Source organism: Ranitomeya imitator, chromosome 8 (assembly GCF_032444005.1).
Source record: "Ranitomeya imitator isolate aRanImi1 chromosome 8, aRanImi1.pri, whole genome shotgun sequence".
NCBI lineage: Eukaryota > Metazoa > Chordata > Amphibia > Anura > Dendrobatidae > Ranitomeya > Ranitomeya imitator.
In genome coordinates this window covers 120,105,242-120,132,732 of record NC_091289.1, presented here as the reverse complement: position 1 = coordinate 120,132,732, position 27,491 = coordinate 120,105,242, and the positions used below count along the sequence as shown (strand labels likewise).

General features: G+C 42.4%; 1 protein-coding gene across 6 annotated transcripts in view; it reads right to left on the bottom strand.

Annotated features, from left to right (window-relative positions):
* The window catches only part of LOC138647928 (uncharacterized), a 223,022-nt gene extending 197,066 nt beyond the window's left edge, over positions 1-25,956 (bottom strand). For all 6 annotated transcript variants that reach the window (XM_069737300.1, XM_069737301.1, XM_069737304.1 and 3 more), the window contains exon 1: positions 25,835-25,956. In XM_069737300.1, the coding sequence (XP_069593401.1) occupies positions 25,835-25,840 (6 nt within the window). In that variant the 5' untranslated portion in view covers positions 25,841-25,956. The remainder of the gene's footprint in view (positions 1-25,834) is intronic.
* Between the last annotated feature and the right edge of the window lie 1,535 nt (positions 25,957-27,491).

The following is a 27,491-nucleotide window of genomic DNA, read 5'->3' as shown; positions in this document are numbered from 1 at the left end:
ACTTATTAAAACTAAAAGTACCACTTTTCGGTAGTACTGCCAAATAGGCTCCAGTTATCTTTACTTAACTATTGCTTAAATATAAAATTATGGAAAAAAACTTAAAGGATATTGCACTTAGATGTTACTTAATTATTTTCTACTCATCTTCAGTGGTTTCAATTGCAGCAGAAGCAGCACAGGTACACTTAGAAAAGCAAGGCTGGCAGACGAAAGTTGCATGGGAAAGGCAGATTGATTCTTTACATATTTTGCAGTCATATTTAGAAAGCCTTCTGAAACCAGATACAAATGAGCAGGTATAACAATGAGACATTGGAGTTCATATCCATAAATATTAATCAATTTTTATTGCTTGCTAACAATTACAATACCTATATAATGATATTAAAATTTCACATTAAACTGTACATATACAACATTAAATATAACAAGAGGGATGATGGTAGCAAAAAGATGGAAAAACACTACGTGGATATACCTAATGCCACCATTATTTTCATAAAGTGCATAGTGTAATTGGTAACTGGGTTCAGGATCGAAGCCTTAAATGCTTCCATAATAAATCATGTTAGATATTCTATCAGGTACACTGAGCCATGCGCAAGGACTCCAGGGACCTATAGTCAAAGTATATTGCTACACAAAGTATGCCTACACCTTACCCAGATAATGGCAATTAGGGTGCTCCACGCGGTGGCCCCAACGCGCGTTTCGCGTCAGCTTCGTCAGGGGGCGGTGCTGATACATGTCCGGTGCTGCTCTAATTGCCGGTATTATGATGCGGCGCATGTCGCTCTATGTCCGGCCGGGAATTACATCCCGGGCGGCCTCCAAACTGGCGCCGCAAGCGTCATTGACAGGCGCCACCCACAATGTCCCACAATCCGCGTGCGGTTCAGTGATGCCATTTCCGGCGGAACTGACCGCGGCGCCATTTTGGAGGCCGCCCGGGATGTAATTCCCGGCCGGACGTAGGCCGACATGCGCCGCATCATGTGGGCTTAATACCAGCAATTAGAGCAGCCTTTAAAAACACACTAAGGACATGTAGCAGCACCGCCCCCTGACGAAGCTGACGCGAAACGCGCGTTGGGGCCACCGCGTGGAGCACCCTAATTGTCATTATCTGAGTAAGGTGTAGGCATACTTTGTGTAGCAATATACTTTGACTATAGGTCCCTGGAGTCCTTGCGCATGGCTCAGTGTACCTGATAGAATATCTAACATGATTTATTATGGAAGCATTTAAGGCTTCGATCCTGAACCCAGTTACCAATTACACTATGCACTTTATGAAAATAATGGTGGCATTAGGTATATCCACGTAGTGTTTTTCCATCTTTTTGCTACCATCATCCCTCTTGTTATATTTAATGTTGTATATGTACAGTTTAATGTGAAATTTTAATATCATTATATAGGTATTGTAATTGTTAGCAAGCAATAAAAATTGATTAATATTTATGGACATGAACTCCAATGTCTCATTGTTATTCCTGTTCGGTGGAGTGTCCGACTTATAATTGTATTTCTCACTGGAAGGCTCCCCCACTAGGGTTTTGAGCATGGTAGAGAAATTTGTTAAAAAATCTTTCAATTTGGACTTTTTTGGTTACAAATGAGCAGGTAGTACAACTGCGTATTTTAGAAGGTGGTAGAGTCGGTGTTTGTTCTGGAACGTCCTTGGGACGATATCTCTTCAACCGGTGTTGCAGGGCAAGGGGCATTCCAACCGTCTTTGTACTTCTTAGGCTTAGCTCTCCACTCACCAGTTCATTAGCCAATTGTTTTAGGTACATTCTTCTGCGCATTTGTTTAAGTTCATTACCGAGGTAAATTACTTGTGAGTTGATGCCACCCACATTCAGCATTGTAAAGAAGATTACCATCGGCCAGCGTTTGGTATTTTGACTTACATTGAAATTGCCACACATTTGGTCAGCATTGTCAACGCCGCTTTTGGTCAAATTATGAAAAGTTATGATTTCTGGTTTCCTTAGCTCCCCAGACTCTGGATCAATGGTGTAATCATTATGTAACTGCAAAGAGTTTGTATGTTCTCTCCGTGTTTGCGTGGGTTTCCTCCGGGTTCTCCGGTTTCCTCCCACATTCCAAAGACATACTGATAGGGAATTTAGATTGTGAGCCCCAACGGGGACAGTGATGATAATGTGTGCAAAACTGTAAAGCGCTGCGGAATATGTTGGCGCTATACTAAAATAAAGATTATTATTATTATTATTATGTAATGAAGAGACCAAAATCACATTTTTCCTCTCGCGTGGGATGTAATAAACTAAAATCTTTCCATTACTGAACCCAAACATAGTGCTATACTGTTGTTTGCCTTTTGTATATAGAAAATCAGGCGGCAACTGCCTTTTGTTTTTTCTAACAGTTCCCACATATGACAGCTTTTTCGTTTCTAAAAAATCAAATCAGATCAAAGTCAGTAAACCAGTTGTCAGCAGTGATATTTCGATCAGATCCAAACATTGGCTCAGCAATTCTCTTTACCACATCACTAGGCTTGTTGCTCACATTGAAAGGACCTGGTGGCTGTGTTCCACAATAAACTTCCATGTTCATAGTGTACATCATCCTTGAATCAACCATGGCAAAAATTTTAATTCCATATTTGTTTGGCTGCGATGGTATATATTGCCGAAAACCACATCTTCCACGGAAACCTGGAAGCATCTCATCAATAGTGAGGTATTGCCCCGGGCAATAGCTTTTTTGACAATTCATAATAAATTGTTGAAATATGTCCCGAATTGGTGCAAGCCGGTCATAACCTTTTCGTTCTGTCCGGGTACTTCGATCATCGAAACGGAGGCAACGGATCAGGACTTTGAATCGTTTCAGATTCATCACAAGGCTGAATTTTTCGATGCCATCACCGTCTGTCCCCCACAGCTCCTCCAAACTTTGCCTATTTGCTCTGAAAGCACCAGCTAGGTATAACAAGCCAATAAATGCCTTGAGTTCAATCACATCAGTGTTTATGATGTCCCTCTCTCTGGACAATTGCTCTTTGATTGTGTCAATATACTGGTTAGTGAACCGAACAATAGTTTCCAACATGCTATCTGTAATTCGATTACTCCAACATTCCACTGCAGTTTTACCTTTTCTAGTACTTCCAATAACTCCAGGAAGGTGTGTAATAATATTGTGGGATTCTCTGCGCTGTTTGTTCTTGGGTGCCTTTTTGTTCCACTTTGTATTTTTATCTTTGCCCAAATAATAAGCTAGATCTGTGTCTGTTTCCTCTGTATCAGTGTCATCACCATCCTGCTCTGTTCCAGAATCAGTGTTACATTCTGCTACCTCATCTGCAGATGAAATGTCACTAGATTCCTCTAAATCCTCAGTTACTGCTGGTTCTTCCTCATCATCTTCTAACAAAAAAATCTTCATTTCTTCTAAATGAAGGGGTTTAGATGAATCATACTGTTTTCTGGCCATTGCAGCAGAAAATCTGAAGCAAGCGAGAAAGAGTATGTGTTAGGGCGCAATGTGCCTTAGAAGCCACCCTCCTTTTGTCTAAGGGTACCGTCACACTATAACATTTAGATCGCTACGACGGTACGATTCATGACGTTCCAGCGATATCGTTACGATATCGCTGTGTCTGACACGCAGCAGCGATCAGGGATCCTGCTGAGAATCGTACGTCGTAGCCGATCGTATGGAACTTTCTTTCATCGCTGGATCTCCCGCTGTCATCGCTAGATCGGTGTGTGTGACACCGATCTAGCGATCTAGCGATGCGATCCAGCGATGCGTTCACTTGTAACCAGGGTAAACATCGGGTAACTAAGCGCAGGACCGCGCTTAGTTACCCGATGTTTACCCTGGTTACAAGGGTTAAACTAAAAAAAAAACAAACAGCACATACTTACATCTGGTGTCCGTCACGTCCCTTGCCGTCTCTGCTTCCCGCACTCAGTGACTGCCGGCCGTAAAGTGAAAGCAGAGCACAGCGGCTGTGCTTTCACTTTCACTTTACAGCCGGCAGTCACAGTGCGGGAAGCAGACGGCAAGGGACGTGACGGACACCAGATGTAAGTATGTGCTGTTTGTTCTTTTTTTGTAACCAGGGTAAACATCGGGTAACTGAGCGCGGCCCTGCGCTTAGTTACCCGAGGTTTACCCTGGTTACCCGGGGACCTCGGCATCGTTGGTCGCTGGAGAGCTGTCTGTGTGACAGCTCTCCAGCGACCACACTACGATTTACCTACGATCACGGCCAGGTCATATCGCTGGTCGTGATCGTAGGTAAATCGTATAGTGTGACGGTACCTTTAGAAAACAGTATTATGTACACTAACTTAGCATTAATCCTTCATAAAACAAGCTAAATACACAATCGTGATGAATAAAAAAAGAAAATACAAACCTTTCAATTTGTGTTGAAATCAGGCACAATGTGCCTGAGAAGCCAAAGTGTTGATATCTGCTCACTAGAAGGTCTGCTGAGTCACTGTGATATCAGGTTTCACAGAGGCTGTAGAGTCAGGAGATAACTAGGAGGGGTGGGGTTTTCTGATAAGTGGGCAAGGAGAGAGAAGTGAAACTAATTGCTGTGTGCCTGTCAGATCTATTGTGCCTGATGGAGGGTTAAACTGAGTTTTCTTTCTCTGATCATTGTACCAATCTAATGGCGAACAAACCATATTTAAGAGACAAGAAGGATGACCTTACAAATCAACAGGTTATTGACCTGATTGAAAAGGTAGCTAGAGGAGAAATTGCAGAAGAACTAATGATGCATGGTCCACCAGTGACTCCCAAAGGAGGAGAAATTTACATCTTTGTGCCTCCAACTAGTCTTCAAGAAAATGATTATTCAAAAGATCAATACAGATGGATTTCAAGAGGAAACAACAAGCAGCGCAAGTGGTATGTGGAAACACAACTCCAAAAAAGGTGGGCTCTAAATCATTTTTCCATTGTGAAAGGGAATTTGCAAAAATCTGTGCAAAACAAAGCTGACTGTAAAAATAAATCAGTTTGTCTTTTTTTTTTGTCATGTGTTGCTTCAGTTTATCTGGAAAGAGCAACTGTGACCAATTATTTTTTTATGTTACTACAGTGGTTGACCTTGTATTTTGCACCTACAGTTCCACATATTGAGGCTTCTGTACTACATAGCATGTCAGTGACGAGTGTGACCATGAGCCAGAATTTCAGCCTCGACACAGGCTGCCTGTGTTGGGCCAATGCTAATCAGGAGGGCTGCGCTGCATTGCATTACTCATGTCTTGCTATGACACCCGCACTGAGCTGATGCATTCACATGAACTCAGCGCAGGCCCAACCACGAAACCTGTGTGAGGCAGCCTGATTCTAATTTCATGGGTGGCACTGCATCGCATTATGCCGATGCAGCATCGGCCACAAAATGAGCATCAGGCTGCTTCACACAGGTCTTGCAATAGCGCCCGCACTGAGCTGAAGCATAAACTCAGTGCGGGCGCCAGCCATAGCGACACCTGAGTAATGCAATGCGGTGCAGCCCTCCTGATTAGCATTGGCTCAACACAGGCGGCTATTGTCAATGCTGAAATTGCCGTTTCACACCCACAGCTACTAGAAGGCAGCTTCTGGTCCACATCGTAAGTCAGTATTGTTAGGTTCGGTTCGCACCTGCTTTACTTCACTCTTAAGACGAGAGGGTAACAACTCCATTCTTTACGGTCAAGTAGCGGAGCGTTACTAATCTCCATCGACTTGGATTGACAACAAAAGTGGCACGCATGTACACAGTTATAATAATGGTCACCGGACAACGGACGCATCAGGACTGAAGTTTAGGTCGTTATTCGGCAGCGGCCAAGTGACGATTATGGTATCCAAACGTTAAAATTTCCATAGATTTGCATACATACCGTAACTAGTGTTGAGCGAACATGCTCGACACTGCTCGTTACTCGCCCGAGCATCACACTACTCGGGATGTTCGGCGAGCACCGAGCATTTCCGGGTTACTCGGGCAGTAGCTCAGGTCTCCGCCCTGCATGTTTGGCGCTCTTTACAGAGCCAATGAACATGCAGAGATTGCCAGCCAGTCACTGGAATGCCGCATCCATGTTGTTTGTGGGCATTACAGTGATTGGCTGGCCGCACAGCGTCACCTCGAGTACTTAAAACCGGGCGCCGCCATCTTGGAAACAGTCGCTCCGGATTAGACACTGTAGGGACATCGCTGCTGAGCTAGGGAGAGATTTATACTGCAAAATAGTTAGTGTAGGGTCTCTAAAGGCTGCCATATCAAACAAGCAGTCCTTCTCAGGACTAATATCCATCCCAGATATCAGGCAGGCTGTATAGGAGACGCAGTGGTTAGACCAGCAAACGCTGCATTACAGTCCTGTGTGCTCCTCTTGCTGAAATTTCTGGACTTAGCTCCAGGTCTCGGGGGACAGGAAAAATCCTTTCTTTTTCAACTAAATCCTTTTTTGTTTTCCTCCTTCACACTGTACAAATACCCGTCTTATTAACCTTTTGGTTTTAAAACTAGTCTGTCATGAAATGTGAGAAGGTAAGGTTGATCTATCGACAAGGCCTGAATGTCGCTGACTCTTCTAGCCGATGTTAAGGCTACTAAGAAGGCTGTCTTTAGTGATAAGTTTTTCTGGGATATTGTGTCTATAGGCTCAAATGGAGGTTCCGTTAGAGAGTCTAAAACTAGGTTTAGGTCCCAAGGAGCTATTCTAGGTATGTGGACCGGAGTAGCTCGCTCACAAGCCGTGATAAATTGGGATACCCATTTATTACCCGCAATATTATGGCCATAAAGGGCTCCCAGAGCGGACACCTGAACTTTTAGTGTGTTAACTGACAGACCTAATTTTTTCCCTTTCTGTAGAAATTCTAGGATAGATTTTATTGGAACTTCAGAGGGGTTTGAACCTGTATGGAACTGAAGAAACTTTTTCCATATCTTGGTATAAATTTTAGTTGTAGATGGTTTCCTGCTAAGCAGGAGTGTATCAATGAGGCCTTTTGAGAACCCCCTGGAATTTATTATCTGCCTTTCAAATTCCAGGCCGTCAAGTGGAGGCTGTCCATCTGAGTGTGGAAGAAAGGTCCCTGAGAGAGAAGGTCTGGGATTGAGGGAAGGACCCATGGATCTGTCACTGACATTGACTGCAGACACGAGAACCATGGTATTTTGGGCCAGAATGGTGCGATCAATATTATCCTGGCTTGTTCTTCCCTGATCTTCCGTATTACTTGTGGAAGCAGAATTATCGGAGGGAAGGCATATGCCAGCTTGAATTGCCAGGGTGTTTGAAGAGCATCTAGAATGTCTGGGTGGTCTGCACGGAACCGAGATGCAAATTTCTGGACTTGTCTGTTCTGTTCCGTAGCAAACAGGTCTATCTGGGGCCTGCCCCATAATAATGTCACTTTGTGGAATATGTGAGGATTTAGACACCACTCTCCTTGATGTAGAGTGTGTCGACTTAGAAAGTCTGCTTGTTGATTGTTCTCTCCTTTGATGTGGACCGCAGAGAGGGACAATAGATTATTTTCGGCCAGGGTTAAGGTATTCTTTGCGGAAGACATTAGAGCGTCTGATCGTGTGCCGCCTTGTTTGTTTAAATACGCCACTGTCGTAGTGTTGTCTGAACAGACTCTGACGTGGTTTCCTCGTAGCTGTGGGAGAAATTGATGCAGTGCATAGTTTACTGCATTCAATTCTTTCAAATTTGATGAATCTAAAATCTCCTTCTTATTCCATATTCCCTGGCAGAATTTATCCCCCAAGTTGTGCACCCCACCCGTGGGGACTAGCATCAGTGGTTACCGTATGGGATGGTGTTATCACACAAGGGACACCTTCCGTTAAGTTTTTGTTATCCAACCACCATGACAAAGAAGATAACACTTTCTCTGATAATGTTATTTTTGATTCAAGGTGCCCTAAAAATTGCCTCTGTTCCCGAAGTATCTGATGTTGCAATGTTCGGGTATGAAGTTGTGCACACTGAACAGCTGGAGTACAGGAGGAAAGGGAACCTAATAAGGACATTCCTGCACTCAAGGACATCTGGTGTTTTTGAATGGCCGCCGCTACTTTCTCCTCCATTAGTGATACCTTTACTTGTGGGAGTAGACACCTTTGTTTTGTGGAGTCTAAAATGAAACCTAGGAATGTCTGGAGAGAAAGTGGGATGAGTCTGGACTTTTCATAGTTGATGATCCAGTCCAGGTTTTTTAGGGATGAGACAGTGTCAGCTAACCGCTCAGCACACTGAACAGACGAATTTCCAACTACTAAAAAATCATCCAAATAGGGTATGATTAAGGTGTCTTTTTGGCGGAGGTAGGCCATCACTTCTAACATAACTTTGGTGAAAATCCTTGGAGCTGTGGAGAGACCAAAGGTCATGGCTGTGTATTGGAAATGATGAATCTCCCCCTCAAGAGTTACCGCCACTCTTAAGTATTTTTGATATCTGCTGTGAATAGGGAGATGGTAGTAGGCATCTTTTAAATCAATGCCGCCCATTTTACAATTTGGATAGAGGAGTTTAATGGCAGATCTAATAGATTCCATTTTAAACGTATAATTTTTAATAAACGTATTGAGTTTTTTAAGATTTATAATTGTTCTAAAGGAACCATCGGGTTTAGGGATTAAAAATAACAGAGAGTAGAACCCTCTACCCTCTTGTCCCTTTGGCACCCTAACTAAGACATTTTTTACTATGAGATTTTGGATTTCCAGTTCAAGGGCCCTTGGTTGAACTGGTGAGGAAAGGTTTGTTAAAACAAAAGAATTATGGGGAATTTGGAGAAATTCTATTTTCATTCCTTCTTTAATAATATTCAGAACCCAGGACTTTGACGTAATCTTTCGCCATTGGGGAAAGAAAAATTTTAACCTGCCCCCTACTGGGGTAACTGGTACATTAATATTTGTTGTCTCTACGGAAGGGGGGCCCTTTAAATATAGTGCCACTCTGTTTTCCCTCTTTTGTGGCCCACCGTGATGGTCTTTCATTTTGCGTTCTTTTCCCGAACGGTCTTCTCCTAAAGGTCTTCCTATAGAAAGGAATCGGGGGGTCAGGGAAGGCTTTTTTCCTCTCTTTTGCTTTTTTGAGGATATCATCTAAAGCTTTTCCAAACAGAAACTCACCCTCACACGGGATACCACAAATCTTAGCTTTCGAATGTGTATCCCCCTTCCAACTCTTCATCCACAACGCACGTCTGGCATTATTCACTAGGCCTGCTGACCTTGCTGCGAGGCGTAGAGAGTCGGCTGACGCATCGGCCATGAATGCTGCTGCTCCTCTAATTAATGGCAGTGCATCCCGCAATTTTTGTCTGGAGATCCCATGCTCAATCTGTTGATCTAACTGGTCGATCCAAACAAGCATGGATCTAGCTGTGCACGTGCTGGCAATCGTTGGCTTAAATATGCCCGTGGAAGCTTCCCATGACCTTTTCAGTGACGACTCTGCTTTTCGATCTAGAGGATCAGAAAGTAGGCCTGCATCCTCGACTGGTAAGGCTGACTGTTTAGAAGTGGAGGACACAGCTGCGTCCACTTTAGGAATTTTGGTCCATATATTTAATTCCTCGTCACTAAAGGGGTATTTCCTTTTGGAGGCTGATCGGAGAAAACCCCTCTGGTCCTGTTTTTCCCATTCCCTCCTTATTAGTGCCTTAACGGCATGAATTACTGGGAAGGCTCTTCTCTTCCTCTCTGCCAACCCTGCAAACATGATGTCTTGTGCAGTTTGGTCGTCTTTTGTATCCTCACAACCTATCGTATTCCTGATGGATTTTACCAGGTTGTCAACCCCATCAAGGGGAAAACAAGCTCGACCTCCGATGTCAGATTGTGTGGAGGAAGAGGATGATGAATGTGAGTAGTCTGAGTGGATGAAGCCTTCCTCATCGGACTCAGAGCTGGATCCAGCCTTGTCTTTACTGGATTTTTTAGGGGGTGCACTGGCTTGTGTAATGGCCTGCAACTCTTCCCTAATTATGGCCCGTATATCCGTAACTGACATAGATGGACTCTGCATTGTTTCGGTGATACACTGGTTGCAGAGTTTTTTGGGGTGGGCATCTGGGAGAGGCTCGTCACATAATGCACACTGTTTGTGCTTAGATTTTTGTCTCTTTTTGGCCTGGGTGAAAAAGATTTGAGGGAAAGTGTGTCAGCTTTATAGGCAGAGGGGTTTTAACACTCACCCAGTGAAGCTGTACGGTACCGAATCAGGTTGCTGAAGCGCCTTCCTGGATCTGGAATCTGAGGCTTCGCTTCTGCGGCTGGCATCCGAGGACCTCCTGCTGGGTGGCTCCCCTGCTGGGTCCACCGTCTTGCTTGGGGACAACATGTTGCATCGCCTGTGCGTTTGCAACAATCCCCTTCTTATAAGCCAAGATCCGGATTTTTTTTTTTTCTTCTATTCAGCCCCACACAGCGGTGTACTGCGCATGCGCGAACCGCGCTTCCCCTCACCGCTGTGTGAGTGACCCGGAAGTATACCATTACCTCCGGGTTAGCCAGGGGAATCTTCCACCGCTCCGCGCATGTGCGGCCGCCATTATTCCGGCTGCAGCTGGGAGCGGTGTGCCGGCTGCCGCTGCTGCAGAGCCACGAACCGCGGAGCTCGTATAAGCCAGTCCGCGTCCAGCGCCTCCTTCGGCCGCACTCCCGCAGCGTCGCACCGGGATTCGGCCAGCCCCTATGGATCCAGCCATCCCACATGCCGGCCAGACGAGGGGGGAGCCGTCTAACGGAGTCTCCCCCGACGCTGCTTCAGGACCGCATCCCCTGCCGTTCCCGCAGAGACCGCACAGGCGGATGCTTGTGGCCCAGGTATGGTTGTAGGTTTTCTTTTGGGGAATCCAGCGATCCTGTCCCCTGGGAACAGGAAACCTAAACTGAGGAGAGGGGGACCGCCCCCTTTTATGTCTCTGTAGGTTTCCTGTTCCTTGGGGCGGATCCCTATCTCTCCAGTGGGTGCTGTCATGGCGAAGGGTAAAAAACACAGTTTGAGTGTGTCGCTCACTGTTCAGCTGCAAATCTATATATGTAAAAAACTCTGGTATACACCAGTAAACAATAACTGTGGTTTTGCTCTTCCACGGTAAAAAAAAATCTCTATTATTCAGGTTTTGGTATTTTTTACGTAAAGAAAAACAGTAATAGTTTCTCCCTGATTGTTCTGATTGTGTAAAAGAGTCGGGTGTAGGCCAGAGAAATAGAACTGTGGTTTTCCTCTTCCACAGTTCTAATCTCCTTTTTCTTACCCTTTTTCCATCTGGTGTAACCCCTGCTTCTTCCACTGTTGTGCGTGCAATAGAACCCCCTGTTGTGTGTGCAAGGCAATCCCCTGTCCATACTGCATGTAAAGATGCCCCCTCCTCTCAGTCTTCACTTGTTATGGCAATTTCTCAAGAAACAGCATCAATGTCCACATCCTACCGCAGCGTTCAATTGTCCATATCCCAGACCTTTGAACGAAAGCGGAAATTCGCAGCTAACGCTCCACAGGCCACAGTCCTAAATTTGCACATTTCACTACTGCTTGCATTGGAAATGCAGCCTTTTAGGCTGGTGGAGACGGAATCCTTCCGCAATCTTATGGCGGTGGCCGTCCCTCGGTACTCGGTCCCCAGCCGACACTATTTTGCCCGGTGTGCCATCCCCGCACTACACAAGCACGTGTCCCAAAGCATCTGCCGTGCCCTCAACAACACAGTTGCTGGGAGAGTCCACCTGACAACGGACACGTGGCCAAGTGCTTGTGGCCAGGGACAGTACTTCTCTCTGACGGCACACTGGGTAAACATAGTGGAAGCCGGGACCCAGTCAGACCTTGGGACAGAACACGTCCTCCCCACACCGAGGATTGCGGGCCCTATGTCAGTCATAGTTGCCCCCACAGTGTATAGCTCCTGCGCATCATCCTCCTCCTCCTCATGTTCAGCCTCCATCTCAGATAGCACCACATCAGTTACAAGCTGGAAGCACTGCAGTACTGCCTCCGCCAAGTGGCAACAGGCTGTGCTGAAACTCATAAGCTTAGGTGATAATCCTCACACTGCTTGTGAGTTGTGGACAGCTGTGAAAGAGCAGGTAGATCTGTGGCTGAGACCGCTGAACCTACATCCCGGCATGGTCGTGTGTGACAATGGCTGTAACCTGGTGGCGGCTCTGAGGCTAGGTGAGATCACACACGTACCATGCCTGGCTCAGGTGCTTAACCTCGTGGTTCAGCGGTTTCTTAAATCGTACCCCGAGTTGCCAGATCTGCTCGTGAAAGTACGCCTGAGCAGCCCCAGCCAATAGCAGCGCTCGTAGCTGCAGGGAAGCACAGAGACTGTGATTCTCGGCAGGCGAGGACCCCGACGGTACCGTAGGTACCGTCGCCCCCCTCCGGTCCCCGTGCGATCGCGTGCGGGGACCGGAGAAGCACTCCGCCGTACATGTACGGTGGCTGTCCATTGGTCTGGTCAAAATACACCGTACATGTACGGCGGATGTCGGGAAGGGGTTAAAGAGCAACTGAATGCAAAATTTTTATTGCAGCAATGTGCTGCAACTGTTCCCCGACCCCTGGAAACCGTGTATTCTACTAACCTTAGTATAGGAGAATACACTGTTTTCTCCCCTCTTATCTGCAGCTTTGGGTCCCAGTGCGATGCTCTGGAGCCGACCCGACATGGTTTCATGCATGGGAGCATCGCTGAGAAGGCTATTGGCTGATTGCTGTGTCAATCAAGCATGACTTATCAACCAGACAATAGCGAGCACCCTCTCAGCGCTGCTGCATCGGAGGAGCCGACACCTTTAGGCCGGCTGCAGAGTGCATATGTGATATGCGCTGCAGGTAAATGAAAAAGTAAATGAATACAAGACAGTACAATTTTGACCTGAAGTAAATTTATGTTTCTTACCATTTATACTGTGAATGTCAAAAGTTTATATTGTGTACTACAACTAATTTTGTAAATACTCCTTTTATAGGTATTTTGCTTTAAAGGATCCAAATGGCAAAGGTAAACAGTACCTACTGACATTCAGAAAGCAGGTACAGCAATAAGAGCAATTGTAGTTTACTGTCAAACGATACAGTATTTTTATGTTTTCATATTTAACACCTTCCTGACATCAGCTGTATATATACACACATCTTTTTTCTGGTGTCTGTATGTGCTGTGTACATGCATGGTGCTTGTCTACTGTGAAAGCTGACACACCTGCAAACGGCTACGACCACAGATAACGGATTGTGGCTGTTTAACATACTGTGAACACTGAAAGTGCCATTTACATGGTCTTGCAGAAACACATATACCCGCAATTAAATTCATGGCCGTCCATGAAACTCACATGGCAGCCGTAGGTCTTGTTAAAGAGGAAGTATAGGTTAAACTTACCTGCCGGATTCCGACCCACGGCGGCACGATTATCACATCTCGATTAGCTTCTCCTGGTCCCCGACGGCTCCTTCACTCTCTTCTTGACCTGGTTAAGTCCCGACACAGCGCTCCATGCACCACCAGAAAAGTCGGAGCGCTGAGCGGGACCATTTGTCCTTTTTGCTACTGTCAAACACAAATTCAAATCCAATAGACTTAAAGGGGTAGGACCAACTTAAAGATCCCCCCTCATTATACAGAACACAGCAGCATATTACTTTTTGTAATATGCTTCCTATGTCCTGGTGGCCGCTGGGGGGGCTCACGCAGGACGCCCCTAGAGCGATGCTATTTGCATCACCCAGGTATATGTCCTGTTGTTCTATAACTGGGCTGGCCAGACATGAGCACTAGCGCACACCCTGGCCAGCATTCTTGGCTATAGCTCGCTGCAGCGCATGTGTGTCTATAGCCATGGCTATATCCACACATGCGCCATGTGTGCCATGACCACGAGCACTTATGGGAGATTTAGTCTCCCATGAGCTCAGGTACACAGTCGCGTTCCCCCTAGCGGTGGTCATCCATCCACCACGTTCAGGGTGAACGCGCGCCGGGACTTCTGTGGTTCACGCTGCGGTGGCGGGAGCTGGCACCACACTGCAACATGCATCATTAGGCTGCTGGGGCGACTGGGCAGCCCTCCCCAAAAGTCCCAATAGTTGGGCCAAACCCTTTAAACGGACTGTTATCATTTGATCAACACAACATGCATAGCATTTTGAATGTGCAAAATAACTTAGGACAATGTTTTACTAGGTCTCTTTAGTTCTCATCTCAAAAAGATGTTTGTTTAACATTCGATTTCATTTTTTCCCAGGTATGGCAATACATGACTGGGCCACACAAACATATAAAAGTTATACAATATCTTGGAGATCATTCTGTAAATCTTCCAACCCCTCATGGAAATTCAAAATCTAACCGTATGTTCATACCATCCACTCCATCGCTATTACTAAAATGTAGACAACATTACTCCAGTGTTCCAAAAAACACATACTCAAAATTGCATAGTGAGGCATCTGCAGGAGGAGATGATGGAAGAGCAGCTGTAAATCGCCCAAGAAATCTAAAACAAGTACAGAATGCTCGCTATTCAGAAATTATAAGACGCAAAATTGGTAAAGATGAAATTTTTAGTACAATACAGCTGGCAGAACAAACAGATTTTGTAAGACATGTCACAATATATCCAGATCTTGTGGTATTTGCGTGGTCAAAAGAGTTATTGGATTTTGGAAAAGAGTTAATAAAAAGTGCCTTACAAGACATTGAAATAGAACAAATGTTTGCCTATGACACCACCTTTAACCTTGGTGATTTCTACATGTCAACTTTTGTTATGAGAAATACAATGTTGGAGAATAATCCAATATTTCCAGTAGCTTTTATGGTTCATGAAAGGAAGTTTCAAAAATACCATGAACTCTTCATTGGAGAACTTGTTAATCAGTTAAATCTAAAAGACATCAAAACTATTCCATTTGTGACTGATCGTGAAAAAGGAATTCTTAATGCTGTGAAGAAAGTGGCACAATCGATTTCACTTGTGTTATGTGAAAATCACATTTTGAGAGATATTGAATATTGGGTGAAGTCTGCTAGAGGAAAAAACGATGACATAAAGGTATTGAAGGATCATGTAGAACAGCTTAAAGATTCTGAAAGTGAAGAAGAATGGAGGAACAAATATGAAGAGTTTAAAATACTGTGGTCGCACTCGTTCGCTGAATATTTTGAGCATAATTTGCATGAACACATATTCAAATTTGCAAGCAGGTTCTATACTAAGAAGTTTGCTGCATTTCAAGATAAAGGGTCAACAAATAATGTAAGTGAAAGCATGAACAAAATATTGAAAAACGCAACAGATTGGAAAGAATTGTCTTTGGACTGCCTTCTATTGTGCTTACTCCATTTACAATTGTTTTATGTTTATGAGTTCCAAAGGGCTTACTATAGTCTAGGAATGTATCACTTGAAAGCAACATTCAAGAAATTGCAGAAAGTCCCCAATGAGCACACACAATTCCCATTATATATACCAGTTGAGAAAATTGTTGAGAAGGTGAAATCAGAAAATTCCACAATTGTTCCCAGCCTTAAAAAAGAATCCACTAACAGAATGACACAGACAGCTATTGCAAACTTATGCATTGAGAACAATTTAGTTTCTTTAAATGGGCAACTACAGGTGTTTGTTGTTAAGAGTCCATTTAAAAATGATGTCCATTCAGTGTGCTTGTCACGAAAATCTCAATGTTCCTGTAATAGCTCTGGACTGTGTTTCCATTTAATAGCAGTCCAAAAGGCATGTGGAATTTTTATCCCAGATAATTTCACTTATAATCTTTCCACTTTGAGGAAACGACAACGTCGGAAAGATGGAAAATCAGGACGTAAAAAGGCAAGAAAGAGAGATTATGACTATGAAACTGAGGCTGCACCAGATTCCGAGAAGGCAACTCAGCCAAACTCTTCACAGCCAAATCTTAAACAAAAAAACCTAGAGGAGAATGTAGCAAATGCATCTCATGCAATCTTGATACCTACAGTTATGCAGTTAATAGAGAATACTCAAGACCAGTCTGCCAGTTCACACAAACAAATTGATAACCAACCAGTGTCACCGTTTTCCTGTGAAAGTTTCACGTTTAAAGAATTAACTGATGAGAATATTGTAGTACAATCTCCAAAGTATGAAAGCACACCAAGAAAGTCTGATAGCTTTATAGACAGAAAGCCTTGGGATCAACCAGTAGACCTAATTGACAGTCTGACACTATGTCTAAAACCAAAGGCCTGGCTTGAAGGAGAAGTAATAGACAGTGCCATAATACAGTTGGTTAAGGAATCTGGAATTTCCAGTGGTTGTTTGACTGTTCCTCCACATTATTTCAATGCTATTAGTAATGGAGGACACGCATCTTTTTTAAGATTTGCTGATTCATTAGCAATGTTAAACTATGACATTTTGCTATTTCCAATAAACAGTGACCTCACTTTATACGGACGAGGTTTCCACTGGTTTCTGGCTTTAGCAGGCCTAAAATCTAAAACAGTGACAATAATGGACTCTATGATCTCCAAATACAACATACACTGTGCTGTTCTCAAAACAATTCTCTATGGCATCCACTCTCTATGCTCCTCAGTGGAGTTTTTTGAAGATGAATGGACTTTTATTGTGAGCGCCGACTGCCCAAAACAGAATAATTCATATGACTGTGGAGTGCATGTCATACTAAATTCATATGTGATATGTAATGGTATTAAATATGTTCATTGGTTTGACAGCAATAATGTTAGAAGGTGGATACAGACCAAGATTAGGGAAGTTAATTACTCACATTTCAGCTACAAACAAACACCACAACAAAAAATTGTGGCTGAGAAAATGAAGACCTACAGCCCATCAATGATCAAAATAATTGAAAAGGAAACAGAGCAGGAAATAAGTACTCTTGCATCCCGCTACAGCAATTCAGAAGGGTGGACATTTTGCAGCTCTTGCGATTGCACAGGTGACATTTATCATGAAGAAAAACAGATCCTGTGTGTAATGTGTCGAAATTGGTATCACCAGAAGTGTGCGGGACCGATGGGCCGACCACCAAAATATTTCCTATGTTTACAATGTAAAAGAAACTAGTGCAAAATGTTATTGCCATTTTGTTTACAGTGAAAGACTTGATATTTTTAAAAAAAACCTTTATATTTTAATGTGGACTTACTTTTTAAAGAGTTACTGTCCTTTTTACTAACTTTTCTTTTTCAGGTCCGCTCTGTCCTCCAGATCCTCCTCAGTCCAGCGGTGCCAGGTCTCCTCGCGCTCTTTCACCCGCTTCTGACCCGCTGAAGATCCCGGATCCTGTATCAGCGCTTAGCAAGCTGTGTCACATTACACGGAAGTGCCAGCGTTAATACAGCGATCCTGATTGCCTAGCTGCAAACTCCTGCGAGCAGCCAGCCAATCAGGCACACGGTCTCAGTGCTGCGCTCCGATTTTTCTGAATTGTTGGAACGCAGTGCTGAGACCGGACTCCAGACCTGCGGCGGGTCAGAAGCGGTGAAGGAGCATGAGGAGACCCGGCATCGTGGGTCCAAAAAGCATCTGGAGGACGGCACGGAGCTGAAAATGACAAGTAAAAAGTACACTGACTCTTTAAACAGATCAAAAACAAGGAAGATTGATATTTTTCGCTTGGAATCCAGAATTTTACAAGTAATTTGTATTTTATGGGCGCTTTAGACTTTCATTATTTTCAAAAAGTGCCCATAAAATACAGTAAAGAGAATATAAATGCTCTGAATTGGCATAATGTGTGTTCTGTACATCAGGAACGAATGTGCTGAACATAGGACTTTTTGATGGTGGCACAGCTAAACTGTGCAATCAGGGAGGCAGTGAGGGCAGAGGGAGAGGGGAGGGTAGGTCTGCCCACCGCCAATCCCTATTGCAGTGGAGAGGGAGGATGATGTCTGTGACCTATGTCAGGCAGACATCATCCTCCTCTGATGTCCACCCCTCCACATGAGTGTTCCGGCAGAGGTAAGAATTCTCTTGAAGTAGAAGGAAATATGCCACGCACTAGACCTGGGTTTCCGAAGCACAGCAGAGGATGATAGTGGCAGCACAGAAACAGCCACACAAACAAAAAAAAAATCTGCACGGTATAGCGGGGAACAATATGAAAGTTTCCATTCCCATTCAAGTGAAGCTTGATGGAAAACAGGCACATAAGATTCAATTATGCCTTGCCTACTGACGAAGAAGCAATACCGAGTCCTATATCAGACATGTGAACATAAGCAGGATCATTTATTGTTCCATGGAAGCTATTTTGTTGGATTTGTTATGATGGCCTTTGTATTAACCTAGAAACCAGTATACACTAAAATACATGTTCCATTTCAAAATATTTTTGTTAAGATAAAACCTATTATTTTATTAAAAGTTATTTTAAAAAAATTCTATATATCTCCATTAAAAGTTATTGATGTCAACAAACCTAAGTAACCAATAAAATCCTGCAAAAGATCCAACATCCTATAAAGAACAATGTATTGAGAATAATATCTATAATATAACGCTGGGAGCGTCACTCTGTCCAAAGCCTTAATAGACTGCGCAGGCGCGACGCTCCTAGCGTTACATTATAGAAAATGCTGCCGAGAGCAGGGTCGGGAGCACGGGGGCGCCGTCTATTATAGATTCCGTCGAGAGCAGGGGGTCGGGAGCACGGGGGCGCCGTATGTCTGTCGGCACAGTAAGTTTTTACTTACGGCATTTCCGGCGCCATTGTCTTGCTCCTCCTGGTGCCGGAATCGGCGCCTGTGCAGTCCGCGCTTTACGGCGCCATTTTCTTGAAGACACACAGCAGTGTGTCTACAAAAAAAAATGCGTCGGAAAACGCCGACTGCGCAGGCGCCGATTCCGGCACCAGGAGGAGCAAGACAATGGCGCCAGAAATTCCGTAAGTAACAAATTGCTGTGGCATGAAGTGCCACAGCCTCATGGCACAGTAAGTTTTTACTTACGGCATTTCCGGCGCCATTGTCTTGCTCCTCCTGCTGCCGGAATCGGCACATGCGCAGTCCGCGATTTCTGGCGCCATTTTCTTGAAGACACACTCCAGCTCCACTGCTTTTTTATATGGCAGCAGCATACGGGGGCATATAATACAATGGTGGCGCAGGATGTGAGCAGCACATGACAGGATGGGGATGCAGGATGGAGCAGCACATGACAGAATGGGGACGCAGGATGGAGCAGCACATGACAGGATGGGGACACAGGATGGAGCAGCACATACCAGGATGGAGACCATATACCAATATAAATGCTCGCCACCCGGGCGTAGAACGGGTTCAATAGCTAGTAGGTATATAAGCAAGAAGTATGGTGCAAGACTGCTCATCTCTATGACATGGCCGGCCTAATAAGGAGGTGGGAACACTGGGTCAAAGACCTAGGATGCCAGGACTCACATCTCCCAGGGGTGGGAGAAGTCAATGGACATGTAATCCTGTCAGATGCAAATAGGTTACAGGATCTGTATATCCATAGCATTCTGACCATAACCCCATATAGAATAATAAATATACCCATATTCTTACCGGAAGTTAATGAAATGTTTTATCATATTTTACCAACAATCAACATATAAAACAATAATTGTACACATACGTGTTCTTACCAGGAATTGATCGAATATGACACTGGGCATGTGTATTCATGATATATCACCTATAATACCCACAAAGAACCATTATACCCATATTACTATCAGAAGTAGATGAAGTATGTTCATGAGCATGTGTATTTGTGATATTTCACCCATAATCCCCATACAGAACAATAATTATACCCATATTCCTATCAGAAGAAGATGAAATATGTTCCTGAGCATGTGTATTTGTGATATTTCACCCATAATCCCCATACAGATCAATAGATATACACATATTCCTATCAGAAGTAGATGAAGTATGTTCCTGGGCATGAGTATTTGTGATATTTCACCCATAATCCCCATACAGAACAATAATTATACCCATATTCCTATCAGAAGTAGATGAAGTATGTTCCTGGGCATGTGTATTTGTGATATTTCACTCATAATCCCCATACAGAACAATAATTATACCCATATTCCTATCAGAAGTAGATGAAGTATGTTCCTGAGCATGTGTATTTGTGATATTTCACCCATAATCCCCATACAGATCAATAGATATACCCATATTCCTATCAGAAGAAGATGAAATATGTTCCTGGGCATGTGAATTTGTGATATTTCACCCATAATCCCCATACAGAACAATAATTATACCCATATTCCTATCAGAAGTAGATGAAGTATGTTCCTGGGCATGTGTATTTGTGATATTTCACCCATAATCCCCATACAGATCAATAGATATACACATATTCCTATCAGAAGTAGATGAAGTATGTTCCTGGGCATGTGTATTTGTGATATTTCACCCATAATCCCCATACAGAACAATAATTATACCCATATTCCTATCAGAAGTAGATGAAGTATGTTCCTGAGCATGTATATTTGTAATATTTCACCCATAATCCCCATACAGAACAATAATTATACTCATATTCCTATCAGAAGTAGATGAAGTATGTTCCTGGGCATGTGAATTTGTGATATTTCACCCATAATCCCCATACAGAACAATAAATATACCCATATTCCTATCAGAAGTAGATGAACTATGTTCCTGGGCATGTGTATTTGTGATATTTCACCCATAATCCCCATACAGAACAATAATTATACCCATATTCCTATCAGAAGTAGATGAAATATGTTCCTGGGCATGTGTATTTGTGATATTTCACCCATAATCCCCATACAGAACAATAATTATACTCATATTCCTATCAGAAGTAGATGAAGTATGTTCCTGGGCATGTGAATTTGTGATATTTCACCCATAATCCCCATACAGAACAATAAATATACCCATATTCCTATCAGAAGTAGATGAAATATGTTCCTGGGCATGTGTATTTGTGATATTTCACCCATAATCCCCATACAGAACAATAATTATACCCATATTCCTATCAAAAGTAGATGAAGTATGTTCCTGGGCATGTGTATTTGTGATATTTCACCCATAATCCCCATACAGATCAATAGATATACACATATTCCTATCAGAAGTAGATGAAGTATGTTCCTGGGCATGTGAATTTGTGATATTTCACCCATAATCCCCATACAGAACAATAAATATACCCATATTCCTATCAGAAGTAGATGAAGTATGTTCCTGGGCATGTGTATTTGTGATATTTCACCCATAATCCCCATACAGAACAATAATTATACCCATATTCCTATCAGAAGTAGATGAAGTATGTTCCTGAGCATGTATATTTGTAATATTTCACCCATAATCCCCATACAGAACAATAGATATACCCATATTCCTATCAGAAGTAGATGAAGTATGTTCCTTGGCATGTGAATTTGTGATATTTCACCCATAATCCCCATACAGAACAATAGATATACCCATATTCCTATCAGAAGTAGATGAAGTATGTTCCTGGGCATGTGTATTTGTGATATTCCACCCATAATCCCCATACAGATCAATAGATATACCCATATTCCTATCAGAAGTAGATGAAGTATGTTCCTGGGCATGTGTATTTGTGATATTTCACCCATAATCCCCATACAGAACAATAGATATACCCATATTCCTATCAGAAGTAGATGAAATATGTTCCTGGGCATGTGAATTTGTGATATTTCACCCATAATCCCCATGCAGAACAATAATTATACCCATATTCCTATCAGAAGTAGATGAAGTATGTTCATGAGCATGTGTATTTGTGATATTTCACCCATAATCCCCATACAGAACAATAAATATACCCATATTCCTATCAGAAGTAGATGAAATATGTTCCTGGGCATGTGTATTTGTGATATTCCACCCATAATCCCCATACAGATCAATAATTATACCCATATTCCTATCAGAAGTAGATGAAATATGTTCCTGGGCATGTGTATTTGTGATATTCCACCCATAATCCCCATACAGATCAATAATTATACTCATATTCCTATCAGAAGTAGATGAAATATGTTCCTGGGCATGTGTATTTGTGATATTCCACCCATAATCCCCATACAGATCAATAATTATACCCATATTCCTATCAGAAGTAGATGAAATATGTTCCTGGGCATGTGTATTTGTGATATTCCACCCATAATCCCCATACAGATCAATAATTATACTCATATTCCTATCAGAAGTAGATGAAATATGTTCCTGGGCATGTGTATTTGTGATATTCCACCCATAATCCCCATACAGATCAATAATTATACCCATATTCCTATCAGAAGTAGATGAAATATGTTCCTGGGCATGTGTATTTGTGATATTCCACCCATAATCCCCATACAGATCAATAATTATACCCATATTCCTATCAGAAGTAGATGAAATATGTTCCTGGGCATGTGTATTTGTGATATTCCACCCATAATCCCCATACAGATCAATAATTATACCCATATTCCTATCAGAAGTAGATGAAGTATGTTCCTGGGCATGTGTATTTGTGATATTCCACCCATAATCCCCATACAGAACAATAAATATACCCATATTCCTATCAGAAGTAGATGAAATATGTTCCTGGGCATGTGTATTTGTGATATTCCACCCATAATCCCCATACAGATCAATAATTATACCCATATTCCTATCAGAAGTAGATGAAATATGTTCCTGGGCATGTGTATTTGTGATATTCCACCCATAATCCCCATACAGATCAATAATTATACTCATATTCCTATCAGAAGTAGATGAAATATGTTCCTGGGCATGTGTATTTGTGATATTCCACCCATAATCCCCATACAGATCAATAATTATACTCATATTCCTATCAGAAGTAGATGAAATATGTTCCTGGGCATGTGTATTTGTGATATTTCACCCATAATCCCCATACAGATCAATAGATATACACATATTCTTATCAGAAGTAGATGAAGTATGTTCCTGGGCATGTGTATTTGTGATATTTCACCCATAATCCCCATACAGAACAATAATTATACCCATATTCCTATCAGAAGTAGATGAAGTATGTTCCTGAGCATGTATATTTGTAATATTTCACCCATAATCCCCATACAGAACAATAATTATACTCATATTCCTATCAGAAGTAGATGAAGTATGTTCCTGGGCATGTGAATTTGTGATATTTCACCCATAATCCCCATACAGAACAATAAATATACCCATATTCCTATCAGAAGTAGATGAACTATGTTCCTGGGCATGTGTATTTGTGATATTTCACCCATAATCCCCATACAGAACAATAATTATACTCATATTCCTATCAGAAGTAGATGAAGTATGTTCCTGGGCATGTGAATTTGTGATATTTCACCCATAATCCCCATACAGAACAATAAATATACCCATATTCCTATCAGAAGTAGATGAAATATGTTCCTGGGCATGTGTATTTGTGATATTTCACCCATAATCCCCATACAGAACAATAATTATACCCATATTCCTATCAGAAGTAGATGAAGTATGTTCCTGGGCATGTGTATTTGTGATATTTCACCCATAATCCCCATACAGATCAATAGATATACACATATTCCTATCAGAAGTAGATGAAGTATGTTCCTGGGCATGTGAATTTGTGATATTTCACCCATAATCCCCATACAGAACAATAAATATACCCATATTCCTATCAGAAGTAGATGAAGTATGTTCCTGGGCATGTGTATTTGTGATATTTCACCCATAATCCCCATACAGATCAATAGATATACCCATATTCCTATCAGAAGTAGATGAAGTATGTTCCTGAGCATGTGTATTTGTGATATTTCACCCATAATCCCCATACAGATCAATAGATATACCCATATTCCTATCAGAAGTAGATGAAGTATGTTCCTGAGCATGTGTATTTGTGATATTTCACCCATAATCCCCATACAGAACAATAGATATACCCATATTCCTATCAGAAGTAGATGAAGTATGTTCCTGGGCATGTGTATTTGTGATATTTCACCCATAATCCCCATACAGATCAATAGATATACCCATATTCCTATCAGAAGTAGATGAAGTATGTTCCTGAGCATGTGTATTTGTGATATTTCACCCATAATCCCCATACAGATCAATAGATATACCCATATTCCTATCAGAAGTAGATGAAGTATGTTCCTGGGCATGTGTATTTGTGATATTTCACCCATAATCCCCATACAGAACAATAATTATACCCATATTCCTATCAGAAGTAGATGAAGTATGTTCCTGAGCATGTGTATTTGTGATATTTCACCCATAATCCCCATACAGAACAATAATTATACCCATATTCCTATCAGAAGTAGATGAAGTATGTTCCTGGTCATGTGTATTTGTGATATTTCACCCATAATCCCCATACAGAACAATAATTATACCCATATTCCTATCAGAAGTAGATGAAGTATGTTCCTGGGCATGTGTATTTGTGATATTTCACCCATAATCCCCATACAGATCAATAGATATACCCATAGTCCTATGAGATGTTGATGAGATATATCACCAGGCGTGTGTAACCCGATATTCTACACATAATCCCATATAGTTACAATCTTTTTTTCCCTGGTTCTATTATTAAACTTTAATCCAGCCCTGTGGATGTTCTGATTCATTTAAGTATTTCCATTGAATTCCCTTCTTGCAAGAAGTTCATTTCCTGGGCTGCATTTGTAAAATGTGCTGCCATCTAGTGGTGGAGTCTAGTATTGCAGCCAATCATCCCATCATCCCATCATCCCAATATGCAGTTTAGTCCGTCCCTTTTTTTTGCGGTGAAAACGCTTAAAAAACGCTTCCCATTATTTTTAATGGAATTCCGCATTGTCGTGCCCATGCCGTGGAAGAAAACGCAGCATGTTCATTAATTTTGTGGAATTTCGGCGGATTTGCTGCTATATTATTGTATTGGGACACTCCGGAAAAAAAAACGAGAGTGGATTTCCTGCGAAAGGAGTCCGGTTTTTATCCGGAAAATTCTGCAAACATTCTGCAACATGGGCACATAGCCTCAGTGTTTAGTATTATTTATCCCTGGCGCTCCCTTGGGTAGTTTTTTTTGTTTTTAAATGCGCCATATGGTTTTACAGATATGGGCCTGTTTAGTTGGTGCTAATATTTATGTTTTTTACTATGAGGGCCTGACTCACCGGGTAATAATAATAGAGAGCAGCCTGAAGATAGGTCCCAGAGGGTAATATTAGGCTTTTTACATAGTCACCAAACAAATAATTAGGTTTTCTGTGTAATGCGGGACATGTAGAGAAAAATATGCTCTCTGTAATAGTTCTTCTATTATCTCAAAATTCCATAGCAGAGTCTGTGCTTCCCTGATAACCGGATAACATCATCATTTACCCTTTGGTGCTTCAATGTAAATATATAAACATAGAATAAAAACACAACGCATCGGCCAAGCGCAGTAGATAAATGGATAGTAACATGTAGAAAACATAATGTACCCAGCTAACTTTTTTTTAAATAAAAAAACAAACGTAAAAGCCATCTCAGTGGGGATGGTCCCTAAACCACCTGGTTATGTCCAGCAGGCTGCAAACAGACGGGGCAGAGACCAGACCTGTGCAGGGCTGTGTTCCTCCTGCTCTACAAACAATGTGCAGGAAAGAAGACACGTAAATCTGGTGTCATGTCATGAATCAATGCTCTCCGGCCACTCTGTGAATGCCAAGAAAAAAACATTTCAAGTTAGGAACATTTTTACCTCCATGCTGAAGTCAGAGCTTTGCTGGAGCCGAGTGCAAAGCGAAAGTGAAAGTGAAAGTTCCCCCGTCTCCGCCCGACCTTTGTTCTGCTCTGCTTGGATATGAGAACATAATAGGGCTAAATCACTAGTCCTTGTCTGGTTACTTTATTGGGTTATTTTACATTTGCTGATTCATTGTTGAAACGTGGGGGGAATTCTAACTTTAGAGTGAGTTTGCATAGTGCAGATTCTTGGCAGAGATTCATTTAATAGATTTACAGGGGCTCTATCCTCAGCCAGGAGCATGGAATTGTAATAAATCTCATTCAGAAGCTTGATTTCTGCCCCATGCATTTATATATCAGAAATCTGCCATGTGAGTACATAACCTTGAGTTGAAGGGAGCAGAGCTGTATCTAGGAATTTGGCACTCGGGGCAAGAATTATGTTTGGTGCCCCCTCTCCCACACAAGCACTTATGCAATTTAAATATTCTTTATTTTTATATAGCGCTAACATATTCCACAGCACTTTACACACATTATTATCTCTGTCCCCGATGGGGCTCACAATCTATTTTCCCTATCAGTATGTAACATACTGACTGTATGTATTTGGGAGGAAACCCACGCAAACACGGAGAGAACATACAAACTCCTTGCAGATGTTGTCCTTGGTGGGATTTGAACCCAGGACCCCAGCATTGTAAGGCTGTAGTGCTAGCCACTGAGCCACCGTACTGCCCTTGCTGCAATTTGCACACTTAGGCCGGTTTCACACGTCAGTGGCTCCAGTACGTGAGGTGACAGTTTCCTCAGGTACCGGAGACACTGACTCACGTAGACACATTGAAATCAATATGTCTCTGCACATGTCAGCGTGTTTTCACGGACCGTGTGTCCGTTTGAAAAACACGGAGGCATGTCAGTGTTCGTGGGAGCGCACGGATTACACGGACCCATTAAAGTCAATATCTGTAATTTGTATGTAACTCCTCATGTACAGCACCATGGAATCAACTAGCACTAAATAAGCACTAAATAATAATAATAATTTACCAAAATCAGTGCGGAAAAATCCGCACACCTTTCCGCAACGTGTGCACATCCCCTAACAGCTGAAGTTCACCCTGTGAGAATTCAGAAGTCTGCAGTCACATAGAATGGCTGCAGACTCATCACAAACTTGGATAACCCCTTTAATTCTTCTAACATAAGTAAAAATATGAGAATTAGTATCGCAAAAAAAAATTAAATCCAAGTACCTGATAGATGACGTTGTCTCTGGAGTTGTTCTCGTTCTTTTCTTCTTCATCTTGCCCAGGCGACATGATGACCTTTCTCATCCACAGCCAGTTTCTGCCAACTTCCATCTTCTCCAGTCTTCTGCAGCAAATTCCCACACAATACCCTTAAAATAACAGTGTCATTATAATGCTTCGGAATAAAAATATTATTATTATTATTTATTATTATAGCGCCATTTATTCCATGGTGCTTTACATGTGAAAAGGGGTATACACAATAAAAAGGAGGAAAGAAATCTTAAACCATACAAGTGACCGACTGATACAGGAGGAGAGAGGACCCTGCCCACGATGGCTCACAATCTACAAGGGATGGGTGAAGATGCAGTAGGTGAGGGTAGAGCTGGTCGTGCAGCGGTTTGGTGGAAC